General features: G+C 39.1%; 3 protein-coding genes across 4 annotated transcripts in view; 2 read left to right on the forward strand and 1 right to left on the reverse strand.

Moving 5' to 3' along the window:
- Nucleotides 1–7,686, forward strand: part of LOC5571507 (pre-mRNA-splicing factor ATP-dependent RNA helicase PRP16) — a 114,135-nt gene extending 106,449 nt beyond the window's left edge. Inside the window, exon 6 of the mRNA XM_021848418.1 lies at nucleotides 7,569–7,686. The gene's annotated coding sequence lies outside the window, so the exon portion shown is untranslated. The remainder of the gene's footprint in view (nucleotides 1–7,568) is intronic.
- On the forward strand, nucleotides 7,682–16,743 carry LOC5571506 (protein trapped in endoderm-1). The gene is made up of 5 exons (XM_021838566.1): nucleotides 7,682–7,714; nucleotides 7,777–7,980; nucleotides 8,052–8,254; nucleotides 16,341–16,577; nucleotides 16,638–16,743. The coding sequence occupies exons 1-5, from the start codon at nucleotides 7,682–7,684 to the stop codon at nucleotides 16,741–16,743; spliced, it is 783 nt and encodes a 260-aa protein (XP_021694258.1).
- Nucleotides 16,744–16,851: 108 nt separating this feature from the next.
- LOC5571505 (dual specificity mitogen-activated protein kinase kinase 3) overlaps nucleotides 16,852–19,166 on the reverse strand; it is a 31,316-nt gene continuing 29,001 nt past the window's right edge. The window contains exons 7-8 of one of the 2 annotated variants that reach the window (XM_001659706.2): nucleotides 17,687–17,808; nucleotides 16,852–17,621 (exon numbers count right to left, since the gene is read on the reverse strand). In XM_001659706.2, coding sequence (XP_001659756.2) covers nucleotides 17,595–17,621; nucleotides 17,687–17,808 — 149 coding nt within the window. In that variant the 3' untranslated portion in view covers nucleotides 16,852–17,594. Of the gene's footprint in view, nucleotides 17,622–17,684; nucleotides 17,809–19,166 lie in introns of both variants that reach the window. The other variant, XM_021848425.1, reaches the window with a different exon arrangement.

Genomic DNA, 19,166 nt, shown 5'->3' on the forward strand with positions numbered 1-19,166 from the left:
TCCTTCGACCAACTTCTAATAATAATCGCAACGTTTCCTACTGCACCTTAATGCGCTAAAAGATTATTCTCGTCGTTGAAAAACTGGTAAAAAGGAACAAAATAGACAAGGAGTGATTGAAGCTATCACTTTAATGTGTGTGCGTCCAAATATAACTAAAAATGAAGAAACAGTGTTAGATGAACTTACGAACAAACCATAATAGATGAAAATAATAAATCTTCGAGCTGTTTAGTGGAATACCTATAAGTACAGTTGTGTTCAGAATGTTAGTAGTGAAAGTCGATTTTTATACAAAATGCTCAACTTTGGCATGCTGTAACTTTGTTTCCCTATAAGCAATGGGCATGACATTTTGGCAGAGAACTACAAATATCCTCAATTTTATTATCACAATGTTTGATATATTTTTCACTACCGGTTAAAAATTAGAGCACCAGGTGAAATCGCTCAAAATAATAGTACAGTGACACCTCCATGAGTCGATATTGAAGGGACCATCGACTCATGGAAATATCGAGTCATGGAACAGCAATCCTTTGGAAAGCTGTTTCAAGGGACCATCATAGTAACCATGAAATTTTGTTTCTAGTATGGTTCCATGAGTCGATATCGAGTCATAGAACATCGACTCATGGAGGTATCACTGTAGTTTTTATTTTAAAACTTTTTGTTCAACAACAATTTTGTAAAAAATTGGTTTGTTTATACATTTATAGCTTGGATGGAAATTGTTGAAACGATGAGTAAAGAAAAATTTAAAAACTCAAAATACAGCAGATATTTGAAGTATTAAAACTACTATAATTTTGAGCGATTACACCTTGTGCTTAAATTTTTAACCGGTAGTGAAAAATATATCAAACAATGTGATAATAAAATCGAAGAAATTTGTAATTCTCTGCCAAAATTTTATGCCAATTGCTTATGGGGAAACAAAGTTACAGCACGCCAAAGTTGAGCATTTTGTGTGAAAATTGGCTTTCACTACTATTATTCTGAACACAACTGTAGATGAAAAACCGAATTTAGTACTATACCATTTAAATCCACTATAGTTTGTATCTTTTGACAGATACACGTATTTCGACCTCAACTGTAAGGCCGTCTTCAGTGTCGTACTAGAATCGACTTGAGAATCAATCGTTATCAGAATATTTAAATTTCGTATAAACTTTTTAATCGTTCAATTTGAAAGTTTTTTTCTTCCACCACAGGCGTACTTCTTCCACCACAGATACAAAAGACTCCAGTTTAACTAATGGTGTAAGTTTATACAAAAAGGTATGCCAGGAGCGGATGAGAGAAACTGAAACTTGTAAATGTTTCGTCGTTTGTAAATGATAATTGTACGTCTCTATGTTTGAAATTTTCTACTCTGACTCCCGTTTTATCTTCCAAATGTATGAAAATCATAAAATTATCGTGACGTGGTATAATCGAAAAGAAAACCGTGATTAAATTGAGCGATAAAATTGATTACATATCGAGAAACTAATGTACAAAAATGGCCAAATTAGGGATACCCTGGCCAGATTATGCACATGGGAGTATGGGAGTAAATAATAAGGAAAATTAATTATTTTTTAATCAATTCGGACGAGCAAATAAATGTAGCTCTATCTCGTTAATGTTACTGCACACGAAATGTTTTAAACTAATTTTCTATATTAAATCACCCTCAAAAAACTTTGGTGATCTTCTCAATGGTCTTTTCAAATGGTTCCTGATAAACAATTACTAATCATCTAGTGAAAGCATACTTCCACTGAATGTTCGCAATGCCTCGAGATAAATTCCAACCTTCCAGCAGCTGTATTTGCACGAATGTGAATCAAACAATTAAAATGACTCATCGATCAGTAGGAAGGTATCTACCGAGTGAGTCAACCACGTGCGCGTTCAATTACTCGTTTCTGCAGCGACAAGTTATTATCAACCGTAATGTGGTGAGGTAGGTGAGTGATACACCGCTCATCTGTAGGTTATATGGACAATCCAGGAACTCGCAGACAAGATGACTCGCGGGTGCCTTCGGCATTATTGTGTGAGTCAACAGAACTATCACTTCTCAGAATTGAAAACCTCATGTTCCGGAGTGTAAGAAGTTGGTAAACAACAGCTGGTGAATTGAACGTGATGTTACTCCAAGACCAAATTATGTGAAAAGATTAGCTTCAAGGAATACTTTTTTTAAATTCTTTATTAGTATCATTCCAAACATGACATTCATTTCTTATATCAAGGTGTTCTGTGTTAGATAACACTATCATCCATATTTGGTATGACAAAATTAAGCTTTTATTAACATTTTGTTAACAACAAATTACATTTCATTTGCCGTACCAATTAGGAATTTTTACAGGTGAGTTGATTTCATCTGCTTATGAAGGATAAAAAACGCTTTCAATTATTTACTTTAACCTAAATATATAACTTATTGATCGTGGCAATAGAAGATTACAACGAGTTTTGTCTAAAATTATTTATTATTTTAGTTGACATTTATTACAATGTTTCAACATTGGATATTCTATGTAACTCATTAGTACTATACCAGGAGAGAAGCTTCAGGATGATTTTCAAAATTTTATTTTGGATCCTCTGCAGAGCTTTCTTTCTGGTATTACAACAGCTAGTCAATATTGGTACAGCTTACAACATGGCAGGCCTGAAAATTTGTCTGAAGATCAAAAGCTTGTGCTTAAGACAAAGTTTTAGTTTTGGTTTTCTGAGGATAACATTTTACATATTTGTTACATTTAGCTTGAATACCATCAATGTGATTATCGAAAGTTAAATTTTTATCTAGCATGAGCCCTGGAAACTTAACTTCAACAGATAGCTTTGAATTATTCTAACAATGTATGTTGGAAAATTAAAGTTTTTTTCAATTTTACATCAAACCTTCATTCCAAACACTGTCGAATGCTTTTTCTATGTCTAGAAGAGTGAGACCAGTCTAATAGCCTTCAGGTTTGTTGGAACGGATCAGATTTGTTACACGTAAAAGTTGATGAGTGGTCGAATGTCCATGGCGGAATCTGAACTGTTCATTGGCAAAAATTGAATTTTCATTGATGTGGGCCATCATTCTGTTCAAAATGACCTTTTCAAAAAGTTTACTGATGGAGGAAAGCAAACTGCTTGGATGATAGCTAGAAGCTTCTGCAGGATTTTTGTCTGGTTATAAAATTGGTACAAGCTTTGTATTTTTCCATTTGTCAGGAAAATATACTAACTGAAAATATTTGTTAAATATATCAACTAAGAATGATAAGCTACTTTCTGGAAGTTTCTTGATGAGGATGTAGAAAATTCCATCATCGCCAGGAGCTTTCATATTTTCGATTTGTTTAATAATAGTTCTCACTTCTTCCAAATCAGTCTCCCAGGCATTTTCGAAAACGTTCTCTTGATTGAGAATATTTTCAAAGTCCTGAGTAACTTGATTTTCAATTGGACTAGTAAGACCTAAATTAATTGTGCGCGCTTTCAAACTGCATAGCTAGTTTTTGAGCCTTCAATCAATTAGTTAGTAATAATTTGTTTTCCTCTTTCAATGCCGGTATTGGCTCCTGAGGTTTTTTTTCCAAAATTTTCACGTTTTTAAGACGGATCAAGAGTTTAAGATCATCGTCTATAATCACGAATTCAAATTTTGGAATTGCAATGAATTGCAGCATTGTCAATACCAAGTTTTGTTTGTAAAGAAATGTTAACATCAAGATTAGAGTCAATATATGTTTCATATATATTCCAGTCGGCTAGAAAATAATTGAAAGTGGAGCTGATAGGATTGAGAATCGCTTCATGGGATATTTGAAATGTAACAGGGACATGATCAGAATCAAAATCAGCATGTGTATTCAGTTGGCTACAAAGATGACTAGAGTCGATTAAGACCAAGTCAATCGCAGATGGATTTCTAGAAGAGGAAAAACATGTAGGGCTATCAGGGTATTGAATTGAGAAATATCCTGAAGAGCACTCATCAAATAAAATTCTGCCGTTGGAATTACTTTGAGAATTATTCCATGACCGATGTTTGGCATTAAAGTCACCAATGAGGGGTCGTCCATAAATGACGTAGCATTTTAGGGGGGAGGGGGGTCTTCATGAATTTGTGACGAAGTGTGACGAGGGGGAGGGAGGGGTCCTAGCTAGTGGACGTAGCATTTTAATTCATGTCGGTAAAAAGAGAGGCGCTGAAAAAAATGACATACAATTATTTTTTATTAAACTTCTTTTTTTTTTTTTGACTTATAAACTTGGGTTATAAAATGATGATTCAGTTACAAACATTCATATGACAAGATTGAAAAAAAAATCTATGAAATTTTAGATTTTCTTGATAAATGCAATCAAACATATGTTTTGAAGCTTTGAATAATTATGTGGATATTATATTATATTCACGTCTGAATTAATAAATTTATATAAAAACAAAATAAAAGTTCAATAAATTAATTAAAAATCAATGCTTTAACTACTTGGAGTACATTGTTTTTCCATTTGTTAACAAGGCATAAAGTCAGCCGTTTTAGTTTTATTTATATTTTCTGTTGGGGCTTTATTTCTTCAAGGAAATAAAATATGTTCTTTTAGGAAAATATTACATTAAAACAAGATATTTATTCCGTGAATTTATGCATTTAATGTTGCAGGAGATCTCTCATCGATTTGTTTTGATTTATCAATGCTCTTGATGGAATAGCCAGAACATTAACGAGGACAACATAGTAATTAATATCAAACATTGTATTGAACTTCTGCATTCCAATTTTTTGTTTCAACCCAGTCACTAAGGAAATCGAGTAGAAAAAAATATAGAGGGGCCCCCCCTCTTGATATGCTACGTATTTTCCAAAGGGGGGTACCAGCGTTTGTGACGAAATGCTACGAGGGGGGAGGGGGGTGTAAAAAATCAGTGAAAAAATGCTACGTCATTTATGGACGGCCCCTGACAAAAATTTTTGACTTATTGCGAGTCAATTTTCGCAAGTCTTGAAGTAAGTTAACTTGCTGTCCAGAGCATTGAAAAGGCAAATAGTCAGCTATGAAAGTATATTTACCAAACTGTGTTTCAACAGAAACACCTAAAGCTTCAAACACTTTAGTTTCAAATGACGAAAACAGTTGATGTTTTATACGCCTATGAATGATGATTGCACTCCCCCACATGCCCCATCAAGTAAATCATTACGTTAAACAAAAAATTTAGGATCTTTTTTTAGTTTGGATTCAGGTTTTAAATAAGTTTCAGTAATAACTGCTATATGCACGTTATCAGCTGTAAGAAAATTAAACAGCTCGTCCTCTTCACCATTCAAAGAACGAGCATTCCAATTTAAAATATTTAAATTATTATTTATTGGATCCATTAGAAAAACGTAATCCAATAACAATTTAATTAGTAAATTTTACACCTACTTGAACTGCTTCAGTCATAGTGGTGGCTTTGAACATTGCATCAATCATTAGATTCAATTGTTCAGTTAGAAAATTAAAATCAGAAGCCGACATATCACTTGAAGTGGGTACATCTGATGATTTCCCGTTAAAATTTTCGGTAGACGAAGAGGCGTAGTAGAAGGTTCCTGTGGCGGCAGGATTTTTTTCCATTTGATTTGAAACAATTAGAATGGGTACGCATAGAATGAATAGGGGAGGATATCAAATTATCTGCTACGATATCGGCAAAGGATTTTCCTTGGGAAAATACAATCGAATTTTAAAAAATCGAAAGGGTACCCGATGGATTAAAATTAGTTTGTGAATGAGCATGATTATGATCTACCTAATTATCAGGCAATCGTTAACTGAAAAATGAGCATTGTTCGATACTCTACCAGGGAAATTCCGGAAACGACCGTTATCGTAACGAATACTACTGTTCATCTGCCTGGCACGAGCCTCGATGACTCGCCTACGCGAAGGGCATGCTTAAAAATTTGACTTATGATTAGCTCCGCAATTCGAGCATATAAACTTGGTGGTATCTTCCTTCACTGGACAGACGTCCTGGCGTGAGAAGAACCTCCGTAAATCATGCATTTAGCATCCATGTGGCAATTTTTTGTACCATAACCCCACTTTTAGCACCGACGGCACTGAGTGGGGCTCTGGTAATTTCCTCCAGGTTTCTGGAAATGTTCTCATGTCACACGGACATCGAACATAAGTCTAGCTTTTTCTAAAGCTTTAATATTAATAAGATGTTTTTTTGTTAAAGTGAAAGTTTGAGAAAGCCCTTTCCGAAGAATGCCAGATTGGGTTCTCTTTGTCATAATGATTACATGGACTGGGGAAAATCCAAGCAAATCATTTATTCCATTTTTGATCTCTTCAGGTGACTTACAGCCACTTGAGAGACCTGTCAAGACGACTTTGAAAAAAGGTTCAGTTTTGTCGTCATAAGTGAAACATTTGTGTTTCTTCTTTTCAAGATGTTTGAGAAGAAGTTCACGATTTTTAAGAGATTCCGGCAAAACGCGACAGTCTCCTTTCTTTGCGACTTGGAAGGAAACCTTGATTCCCCTAATGGAGTTCAAGATCTCCTGCCTAAATCCCGCAAATTCGGAACAACTGACCACGATAGGCGCCACTCTTTGCTTCCTCACTTGAATCAAAGAGCCTGGGCTAGAGGCTGCTTCGATTTGGTGTTCGGAAAATTTGTCTAGAGCATCGAACTGATTGCTCATTTCGATACAATTATTCATTTCACCCTTGGAAGAAAGTTCGCATTCCGGGGAAACGTCCTTTCTTCCATTTTTGCCACGTTTAGTGACAGTTTTAAATCCCACTTTTTTGGAAGGAAGTTGTGAATTCAGAGATTCACCCTTCCTTTTATTTGTATTTGCAGCCATGTTTAGTGAATAATCGAAGAAAAACGAGACCTCCTAAGACGGTGTCCAAGAAGGATTACCTACCATCGCTAACTTTTGCCAACGGGTCCAACGAAAAATCGAAGGCACGGGTCCAAACAATGATCGTAAAGGGATCAATAGTAGAAAAAAAGTACTGTTTTAGTAGTACTGAAAAGAACCGTTTTTAATTTTAGCACTGAAAAGTACTGTTTTTGTAGCACTGAAAAAGCAGAGAGAATTCGTGTACGCACAGCACGAAGGTACGATGCGCACTGTCCCACTTTACTCTAATATCTCTTTTCTCAAAGCGGTCATTTCTTTTTGAAAAGTTTTATTTGTCACATATGTCCATTATATTCATAATACTAATTGCGATGAAATAATTTTCGACTAATAAATTTACATTCGTAGCCCTCAACCATAACTAGGTATCATATTCTTCCTACTTCATTTATATTTTCCTGTATTCGGAAAATTATGACCACCTATAATTTATGACCTATATCATTATGAAGAACAGTACAGAAAATACTTTATATACAGTATCGCTTACAAAATAATCTAAGTCCTAAACACCACCATATTTAACTATAATCGAAATGAGGCTTTTTCTAACACTTATTATTATATTGGTGCTGTTTCGATCATAGAGGACTTGTGTTTTACATATTATTAACACTATAAAAATTAAAATTGCAGGGAACCTCCTCACAATCACAGCACTTCTCAAATATCACAAACTACGGAAGCATCCAACGACAGCGTTCGTGCTTTCTCTTAGCATATCAGATCTCTTTTTCTGTGCAGTTAATATGCCCTTAACGGCAATAAGGTTCCTTAATCAGGTATATTAGTAATATATACAATAAATATGTTCAAATTGATTAATCGTCTTATTATTTTGCAGCAATGGACACTGGGTGAGGATTTGTGTAAAGTGTTTCCAGTATTCTTCTACGGTAACGTGGCTGTGTCCGTGCTCAGCATGGTAGGCCTCACCATCAATCGGTATACGCTGATTTTACATCCTAGTCGATATTCTAAGATCTACACTCCACTTAGTTTATGTTTCCAACTGTTCGCCATATGGGCGTTTTCTTTCGGCATAATGGTAGGTAAAACAATACTTAAAAGTTCTAGAATGATTGTTTCAATCTTTCTCTTTATTGTTTGTCTTTTCAGCTACTTCCACTATTCGAAATCTGGGGCACGTTGGGTCTGGACGAAGAAACGTTCTCCTGTACGATCCTGAAGAAAAATGACACATCACCAAAGAAATTCATCTTCCTGTTCGGGGTTCTGGTCCCATGTATAATAATATCGATATCCTATTCGTGCATATTCTACACAGTGCACAAGCAGCGAGCCAAACTGAAGGCGCATAGGTAATTATCATCTTTATAGTAATGTTCATTAAACCTACACATTTAAATTTGAAATTTGCCCTTGGATAACGGATTTCCGAGGTTCCGATATCTGATTTCTCCGTAATTATTTGCGAAATGTCGGCATTTCAGCAGAACTGGAGATTCACCATAGTTATGATCGTTCTTTCAAAAAGGCTGTTTTCATGTTATGCTACCTGCCCATTGTACCAAATGGCTCTTAGTTTTTCGATTATTTAAGCCAAACAGCATGATACCAAACGACTTTATGCCAACTGACATTATGCCGGAAGACTTTATGCTGTTTAGGATAGCCCTATAAACGAGCGTCGTCAAATCGCCAGAGTAAGTCGGATTCATGTCGATCATCCAGGCGGTGCGTGAGCGATTGGAGAAACATCATGATCCGTTGATCTTCGATGGATAGCATTGATTGATTCATTTTGGTAACTCCAAGGCTATCGAGGGAGAAGTAGTACTTCATTGCCTGGTGAAGATTCTCTTCTTCTATGGTATTACATGGACATATGTGGAATGGTGCAGATTTACTCCGCGGTCTACACTTTGCCCTCCACAAATGGTCCATCCCAGCCTTGACTTGATTATGATCGGCTGCCCAAACTCTCCTTCTCGGCTTTTTAAAACGAAACCAAGATGGACGTGTTTGGTTCCGATAAGTATATGTGGCCGTATATCCCGGTAGGACTCGATCGACAAATCTCTGAGGTGTTGGAATTCTTTGGCGAATTCAAGCATATCCAACGTTTGTCGGTAAAACCTAAACCGTTCGCACATCGTGAAGAAAATTCTGTTCACAACGTTCAGTTCGTCCAGTCCCCCGCAGGCATAGTGGTCGTTAGGTAGCATCCAGCTCTAAAGCATTAGCAATCTCCAGATCAAGCAGAGTGAGCTCGGAACCTTCGTTCACGAAGGCGTGCGAACTATGGTCGTTTTGTCGTACAATACGACAGGGAGGTAGAGGAACAGCACTGAACTGGCAGCTGACCGATGAGTATTGCGTCCGGAGCGTGCGCTAACAGGATGGATCAGCAGGCTTACTTTCATTTCCAGTTGCGATTGTTGCTGCAGTATTCTATGGTTTCTGCTCCGAATCGTTGTGCAGCAACTCATGATGCCGGAAGATACACCCATTTTTATCGCAGGGCTTTGCAGTGTCATTTGTGCATCCGCAGACAGGTACGGCACTGGCCGAGCTCCTTTATTGCTGCAAAATGCGATTCTCCGGAGAGGTCCACGAAGTACTTACATTTGTCGGCGGGCTTGCAGCTGCCTTGACAAGTTGAGCAGACCTGCTTCGCCGGCACTAGTTTTGAGTTCGAGGGTGCCTGCGGCGAGGCATCTATGCTCTCCTCGAAAGACGGTGTCTTTGAATGGGTATAGAGATGCGTATTTCCTTTTTGGAGCCCCGGGCTTCATTTTGAGGTTTTCAGGTTGCACCAACGACGGAGAGGTAACGACACTTGCGGCTTCTGCCTGGGCATAGGTAGATCTAGCTACTGAAGGTGGCCAAGTTGGCGGCAGGCAACTTGCTAACTAGCTGATGAAGCAACGTGGTGTTGTACATGTACTCCTGTAATCTACACGCGTCTACGGTAGCACAGAAGTTTTGCACGTGTACTGCTTCGTAAGCCTTGCCTGTTATGCAGCCTTTTGCCTCCACTGCCCATATTTGCATGGTCGACGTAGCCATCAGCACTATAATTGTTGGTAAAATGCATTTTTTTGTGATCCCGGCTATATTCTTGCATCGACCAAATAATCTATGCATTTGCTAAAGATTGAAATTCAAAATTCGGCTGGGAGAGATGTATGGATTATTTTCGCTAAAGACTGTTCATCAAAGGTAGTGGAGTTGAATGGAGGCCTAGTTATGAAAATAAAGTTTCTAACAATGCTTTCGCAGCTTCCACAACGGAAAGATCTGCAGTTCGACTGTTTGACCGGCCGTTGCTTCTGTTGGAAAGATCTGCACATTGTTGACGGGACTCCAATCAAGAGTGTTTTTTTTATTCCATACTTTTATTTGTTAGGCACTCCGTGCACTTGGCCGCTACAATGCCGACTATCGTATCGTTTCTATAGCTACACAGCTACAGAATCTATTTATATCCTAGTTCTCATTGCTATTTCTCCCATACCGAGCAGGTAGAGGAGAGTGCTGCCGTTGGTCCAATCCGTATACTTATAGCCGTAGTCCTTTGGTGTGCGGTGGTTCATTTTGCCATATTTCCGTGTCGTGTGAGGTAACAACCTACAAAGAGGGTCAGTGTGTCTCAGTCACCATCCGATACTGACGGAGGATGCATGTGTTCCCCAATACACGGTCCTTCGTGCGGTGTCTTCTGATGGCTGGACGGAGTTTTTTGTGTGGGTTGGGATTCGAACCCATGACCTTGCGCTTACGAAGCGAAAGCGTAACCTCAAGGCTACGGGACCCCCTAACCTAGAGTGGTAATTTTGTGAACTTCAGAAGAAATCGCTAGATTGGTGTGCGTTCTCGTAGCGATGCTCCCGATTGACTGGCTTCTACTGTAGCTCTTGTTGGCGATGTCTTCAGAAACGCCCACACAGGAGAAATGGAACCACCCGTCGCATTTATCACAGTGCACTATCTCCTTGGATTCCGCCGAAAATTATATGATGTTGTATGTTGAACGTATTGTTTCAACGGAAGTTATGATTCTCCGTCACGGAAATGAATTGCAACGCACGTATTTCGCCGATGAATGGAACAATATAATTTTCATATGAAGGACAAACAAAAAACCATTATTCACACAAAATTTATGGAGTTCTCAATCAGTGTGAATCTTGACTTAATGGCTGTGGCTATCAAGGTAGCAAAGAAGATAGGGAGGGGAAGGTGAACTGTGTCTGCAATTTTCTAGGATAAAAGACGAAATAGCATAAGCTTCGGAGCCTGATGGACGATTATCAGCTACTCGGGAATCTAAAAAAAACTAGGGTTGCCTCTTTCTCTACCTGCGACCACGTACTTCGGTTTGATAGTGTTGATAGTCAAGTCTTAGCTCAGTGTCTCCCTCTTCAAGGGAACGAAAGCCCCCTTTGTGATCGATTTCAATAAGGTCTATATCGTCCAAAAAGTCGGGAACCATGTGCGACCATGTGATTAGAATGTTAAGTCAGGTCTCTTAATCGCACCGTCAATTTCAAAGTTGAACAGTAAATTCGAAAGTACATCTCCTTGCATCAATCCATCAACCGTAGCAAACTAAGTAAACACCTTGTTTGCATGCTTTCAAAATGAAACCTTGTACTCACGGCATTTTTGATGGATTTGCAGTACAATAAAGTTAAAAACCATTGTCTAGCAACTATCGACGAAACTGGATTAGTAACGCCAGAGGAAAATGACACTTTTCATTCTTCTCCTTCATACGCCATTCTCACATACTCCACCAAAAATCGTCCTATGCACACGTCGTTTTAAAACTCCTAGCGCTTGCAGATCCTCTTCGAGCATTATCCACATCTCATGCCCGTAGAAGATAACGTGTCTTATAGGCGTCTTGTACAGTACATGGTACACTAAGAACGGAAGTGAAGTTTACCAGACCGCAAGATCTTTTGGAGTCGCATTAAATACGACTTCCGGCAATGATACGTCTTCGCAATCGATATCTTCACACAACCCTGCAAACTATCCATCCTTGCCTTAATCAGTCTAGCTAGTTTCCCGGGAAAACCATTCTCGTCCATAATTTTTCATAGCTTTTCGCAATCGATGAAAGCATATGCCGCTTTAAAATCGATGAATAGGTGGTGAGTAGGGACTTGATATTTGAGACACATCTGGATGATTTACCGCAACAATGTCGATCGCCCGTCCACGAAAACGACCTGAAAACTTCCCACAAATCTGCTTGATAGTGGCGATAGACGTGGGGCCCAGATAGCCGTAGTGGTAAACGCGCAGCTATTCAGCATGACCATGCTGAGGGTCGTGGGTTCTAATCCCGCCAGTCGAGAATCTTTTCGTAAAGGAAATTTTCTCGATTCCCTGGGCATAGAGTATCATCGTACCAGCCACACGGATATACACATGCAAAAATGGTCAATCGGCAAAGAAAGCTCTCAGTTAATAACTGTGGAAGTGCTCATAAGAACACTAAGCTGAGAAGCAGGCTTTGTCCCAGTTGGGACGTAACGCCAGAAAGAAGAAGAAGATCGACATCGTAGCACTGCAGGAGGTGTGCTGGAAAGCGTCGACGGTACATACATACACGCAGAAAAATTGTGCGGTAAAAACTACCATTTTAGGGGGTTAAGTTCTAGGACAGGACGTGACAGCTCAACAAGGACTGCCCCGTTGTTTTTCAATCGATAACCTTGACGATACAAAAGCCAGTTCTACCAGTATACTTTTTAAGCAAATCAGTTTAACAAATTCAAGTAACAAGGCTCACAATTTGGTTGTTTCTTGCATGCTTCATTCATTTAGCGCAATAGCGAATGCTAGCTTCTTTTTTAAAATAGGTTATATTCAAAACCGGCGATATTTTTAGAGAAAATTGATACAATTTCTATTAAACTGCACTCAATTAAGTATTTTTGATTTATTTTAGTATTGTAGGAGCACATGCGGTAAACCAAACATCGAATATAGATTGATATGTAGCAAAAAGATTTCATGAAATATTTTCAAACTTTCAATAAAAACTCTAACTTATGAACTAGCAACACGGCCGGGCTAGCAACAAAGTGCCCTGTTGCAATCTAACTCAACGATGTGAAAGTAGGCCTTTGCCAAAACGACCAATCAGAAGTGGCCTTTTTTGACAGGCAAATGGTTTCAAATTTGCACTAGTACCTGACAAGTCCTGTCCTAGGTTAATTTAAGCGCTTGCACCGGCAATTTTCAGCAGACCAGAAATGCGCTTGATTTTACCATGTCTGTTGTCGAAATCAGATTGTTGTAAATTATTTCTGTCAAATGTACCAGAAATGTGGTGGGATGTACCGTAAACATAGTAAATTGATCTAAAATTCCATGGTAGTTTCAAGAATGGGCGTAGTCAGCTACAATAGTAATTTTTACCACAGATTTTTTTCCCGTGTAGGGATGGTTATGCCACAGACAAACAGACGTAACACTTAGAACAAATCACTATTAAAATCATAGTCACGAGGACATGTACGCTCAATGCTAAAATTAGTGTGTTTGGCCGACAGGCCAACGGATGGCGGTAGTGTATAAACGTCAAACGCGAACAAAAACGATGCGAGCGATGCAGGTGGCGGATTGGCCACCTACCATATTTTTGAAGCGACCGTTAAAAAGGTGGTCGATGCAAAATGATGAGAGTGTGACGTCTGTTTGTCTGTGGTTATGCCATCTAGCACATCTGCGGAAAAAGACACGAGCGATGCACAGCTTTTATCGTTATGGGCGAAATGCAGAGCCGCGTTAATGGGTGGTGGCCAATCGACAATAGATTGTGCAAGTTGAGGATCAAAGGCCGTTTCTTCAATATCAGCATCAACGTGCACAGCCCTCACGTAGCAAATGGCGATGACGATAAGTACGCTTTCAACACACAGCTGGAACGTGAATACGATAGCTGCCCAAGCCATGAGGGATCATTCAAAAATGGCGTCCATCATTTGGTTGTTGTTTCTAGGAAAGTGTGGCAGTATGTGTAAGAAATTCGAAAAAGTGTGACAGAAGGGGAGGGAGGTCAAGAAATCCCGAAAAACGATGGACGTCCTATTTGAATCGTCCCTGATGTCAAAATCGTTATCGAAGATCACAACGCTCAGGTTAGACAGGAGGAGGAATTCAGACCGATTATAGGAAAGTTCAGCGCTCACCAGCTTACGAACGGAAAAGGATCTTGTCGACCCTCAAAAATTCGGGTACTTCCCAAGAAATTACTTACAGAGACTTACAGTTCCATGGTCAGAGTTTCCAATCGTTAGTCCGTTTTCGATGCCTGGGTGTATGCCGATTGTTTCGCTTCGAATTTACATTGCATGCTTCCTGTACTGATGATTTTTACGGCTGGCTTGTAAGGCCCGCACCAACCTCCCGTCTCGCCGGAGTACTATCGTGTACATCAATGTTAAGAGTCACACGCTGGCAATACGACAATGATCAGCCGCTCCTAACATGGAGAACAGATGCGTACCCTCCGAAGAGAGGAGAACCCCTTCCCTGTCAGCATACGACCAATGATCCGCCGGAATTATTTACCCGATTTTTGCTATACGGTTACTCGTACCCCAGGCGGCACCGTGAGGAGGTAGGGATAAAATTTACTGGACATGAGGCTAAGGACAAGGAACACTACCATCTTTGTTGTAAATGAAGCATATGATCCATTTTTTCACTCCTGTTCCAAGGTTTTGACTATCAGTTAGTGCAGACGATTGGCCAGCATCTTTGGACTAATAAGTTCAGCCCCAATTTCATCCTTACCAGCTGTTATACCCGAGTAATCAAATAGCACTTCAATCCACCTATTTGCATGCTATCATAGTGATTACACAGCTGATATTCCCTATGTTAGCTGTTTAATAGCCCTATAAGCCCAAAAAGGCAAATAAGCGGGCTAGTGATTACTTGGGTAGTTCTTAAGCTGACGAATGACACCCCTAACTTCTTTCATAGTAGGCCCATCGTTCGTTGAATTGAGCTTGATACTCATTACTTGAGCATTCATGTGTTTATCAATCTGCTGCTTCCACATTTCGGTCATATTAGGGCGGTCCATTTATTACGTAAGGCAATTTTCGTGATTTTTCAACCCCCCCTCCCCCCATGATAATATTTTTTGTAAGAAAATAAAAAAAAATTGTGGCACGTAAGAAATCTCAAACCACCCCTCCCCCCATAAACCCTTACGTAATTAATGGACGGCCCCTTATGTTAGTCCGTCGAGACTCAACCAGAGACGCATTTTGAACGCTCATGTTCTGTGAACACACATGATAACTAGATTGATCAAAGAGTTGTGATCTCCAAAATTTTCGACGAACACACTAGTAGGTAGGTACGCTTTTTCTCCTTAGACCTCCATCATACCTTCTACCAAGATTACAGCACGGTACAGCACGGTCCGACGTTTGGGTTACGGCCGGTGAATGGTATTAGCTAGTAAGATCAGGGGCAACTTGCAACTGAGATAAATGCTCCGGAATCTCACATATGAAGTGACAATAATCTCAGAACACTGAAGTACTAATTTGCACCTAAATTGAGCTTGTGCCCTTTGATGAAACGGTGTTAAAAATCGGATGGCAGCCATAGGATCACCGGTGTGGATGAATAGTGAGATGAACGATAATTTCTTTCATGGGACAAATCAACATTCGAATAGTGCACATTATTTGTTTCGCAATAAATGATGAGTAAAACTTCTAATGGGCAGTAAATTTTCAAATCAGCATCGCATACGTTTTATTCATAATATCTTTCAAATTGTTCAGATGAGATTGCAAAACGGTATTGATTACATTTTACGCCTAGACAGAATGAACTGAACCCCTACCCAAGGGGCTCAGGCTTAGAATACCGTCTTAAACACCGTCATTGATTAACCAGTAAATTCGTCAAGCGTTATCCAATTTCAAAAAGTATTCATGATCCTAAAATATAAATGAATAAAATTTTTTTTTTATTTATTACAAACAATGAATTTATACTTGATAGGAATAATTCAACGATGTATTGAAATGGTTGCCCATATAATAGGCAAACACGGTTGCCACGAGATGAACAGCGCACTGTGATCAAACATCTTACATTTTTTGAACATGAACACGGCACAAGCTTTGAACAGAACATGATCAGAACGCGTTCAAATGCATCTCTGGACTCAACTAACTGAAGACAATTTATTTATTACATGCGGCCTGCATATACACGAAGTTGCCTTTTGGTATTTTCATCAGCTTCGATCTCTTCGTCATGGGTGGTTTCTAGAACCTATTGGGCTCAAATTTTGCATCAATACTTTTAGCATTTAAGCGCAACTTACTGCAAAATTTCAGATTTGTTAAATAATGGAAACGACGTAACTGTTATTCTCTTTCACACCCACAGTTCCAACTCTTCCGGACGCATCGAGTCCTTCTTCCGTAGCAAGGAAGACTGTCGGCTAACGCTGACGCTGCTGACCATCTACGTATGCTTCTTGGTTTGCTTCCTGCCGCTGATGCTTGCCAACGTGATCGACGACGACGGATCGTATGCTAACCTGCACGTGTTCGCCTCCGTGCTGGCGTGGATGTCGGCCGTCATCAATCCATTCATTTACGCCATCGGAAGCCAGAACTACAGGTAAGTTTTGACCAAAACAGCAACTGTGGAATGAAACTAATTTTCCATATCATCATCCAGGCACGCGTATACGAAACTCCTTTCGGAACTGTGCTTCTGGAAGACGAACGTCGAACTGCGATCATTCGACGAAGTGAACAAATCTCGGACGGTAGATCATTTATAGCACACCTTGGTGATAATTTATGCAGCGATAAAAAGACTTAGCTTTAATGAACGGAACCTACCAATGTTTTAAACTTTGGATGTGAAATGGAACGGAAAGAAATCCATGTTTTAAAAGGTCGATAGCTGTTTTATTTATTTTTTATCGATTGATTAAACAATTAAAACGATTTTTCTTAGCATTACCTATGAATGAAACATAGTAATTGTCGATTGCAGTCGAATAAACCAATTTGTACGAAATACTTTCAATAACTGATGAACCAAAATATAATCAAATAATAAGCACAGTAAAACTGCTCCACTTGAAAATATATATATTTATCTTCAAATAATTTGACTTGCTATTTGTCGTGAGAGAAGCCATCCATACAACACGAGGCCGTTGAAGCCAGCTTGACGCAATCAGAATTGAAGTTCACGAATTTACTCGATTTCACTCTGATCAAGAGATTTTTGCACCAGCTAACTCATCTGGACAGACTCCTCTGGGTCAATGAAACGAAGTAGAACATTATGGCATATTAGTTGTGGCTAAGATTACAAGGTATATCATTCCGGACTTTAGGATGGCTGTAATTTGTTGTTTCAGACGCGATTCTTACATGTCTAATAAAAAATCCTAACTAAATGTGTATATTACTGGTTTATCACTAGGGGACCATTCGGATCAAACCGTGGCAGCCAAATCTAGAATTTCGCTAACGAACGTGGCGACATCTGTCGTCTTTTCGGTGTGCTCTTGGATGAAGGGGTGGTTCAACAACTGGTCGTAGTTGTATCGATCCTGGAACTTCTTCTGCAGGCAAGCGACGATGAAGTTTTTGAACACTTCTGTGAAGTCGTCGGATTTTAGCCGTGGTGGTTCATCTTTACAACCTAAGTTTGGGGAAGATAAATAATATAGTTTTAAATTGTTGTTAGCTGATTTCTTCTTGTCTTACTTGTTTCAGTTGCTCGAATGGAGAACCCCACGTGCTGTAGGGAAAAGTCCCAGTGGCCATTTCAATCATACTGATTCCCAACGACCACACGTCTGATTTGATATTGTACTCTCCAGGATTACCTGCTCCGGTAAAAAATAAAAAAAAAAAACCCGTCAATGATGGCCCATAATAGTTTATCAATAAGGGGCTGACCATAAATGACGAACCATTTTTTGACCAATTTTTAACACCCACTCCCTCATCGTAGCATATTTTCCCATAACTAATACATGGTTTGTCACAAAATTGAAAACTCCCCCCTCCCCGCTATTAGGCTACATCATTTATGGACGATCCCAAAGTACACGTAGTCCTGTATTTCGCCAAATAAGAAATCCAGTGCTAATATAAAACTGTTTAACGATTATTCAGCTATGTACTAGCACTATATCGCTGATTTGGAGCGTTAAGTTTTTGGTGTTCACTGAATTCTAACATAAGGGGTCATGCACAAATTACGTCACGCTCCGAGGGGGGGGGAGGTGGTCAAGCCAAGCGTGACAAGCCTTACAAAAATTTCGGAGGACTCATACAAAAAACGTGACAAAGGGGGGGGGGGGGAGGGGGTCAAAAAAGTTGAAATTTAGCGTGACATAATTTGTGTACCATCCCTAAGGCTGAAACACAAAAGGCTGAATATTCATAAGGCAGACCATGCAAGACTGAAACATGGACATCATAAGTCAAAAGCTAAAATGTTGAAAGGCTGAAAATTTTCAATATGAATAAAAACCAAGCAAACAAACGCTAAGGAAAGTAAGCGTTCAAAAACCACATGGCATAATCGCCATTTAGCATAATAGCCGTTCGGCGTTATTCTGACAAACGTTGAATTTGATCAAATTCCTTCCATTGAGCAAAGGGGTATCGATAAACTGATCGCGATCGTACATTCCATTGCCAGTTATGGACAAGCCACAGACAAACATACGTAACACTCTAATTATTTTCATCGCACAGCAGAATAGTGCCCAATTCTAAAATTTGGTAGTTTGCCGACGGGCCACTCGTGGCGCTCGCATCACTTTTGCTCGAGTTTGACGTTTGCTCACTAACGCCACCTAGTTCGCGGTTGGCCAAATGAAGTATTTTAAGCATTGGGCGTAAATGTTCACGTGACTATGTTTTTAATTGATATTTGTTCTTGCTGCTACGTCTGTTTGTCTGTGGACAAGCTTCTTACACGGTAAAAAAAACACTTTGATATCAATAGTTATGCTCTTGAATTTGCCCCACTGCTAAATATTGACAATACAAAAAAACAGCTCTTGAATTCAGCGTTGCATGTTTTGTTTTTAAATAAAAAAAAAAGTTAAAATATACGTTTCTGCCTGAACCAGATTTGAACCTTTGAAATTGCATCTGTTAGAAGGGATTGAACTAACATCAATATGTTTCTACAACGGGCTGTCGAAGATTGCTTTCATTCAGGAAAATT

Source organism: Aedes aegypti, chromosome 1 (assembly GCF_002204515.2).
Source record: "Aedes aegypti strain LVP_AGWG chromosome 1, AaegL5.0 Primary Assembly, whole genome shotgun sequence".
Lineage (NCBI taxonomy): Eukaryota > Metazoa > Arthropoda > Insecta > Diptera > Culicidae > Aedes > Aedes aegypti.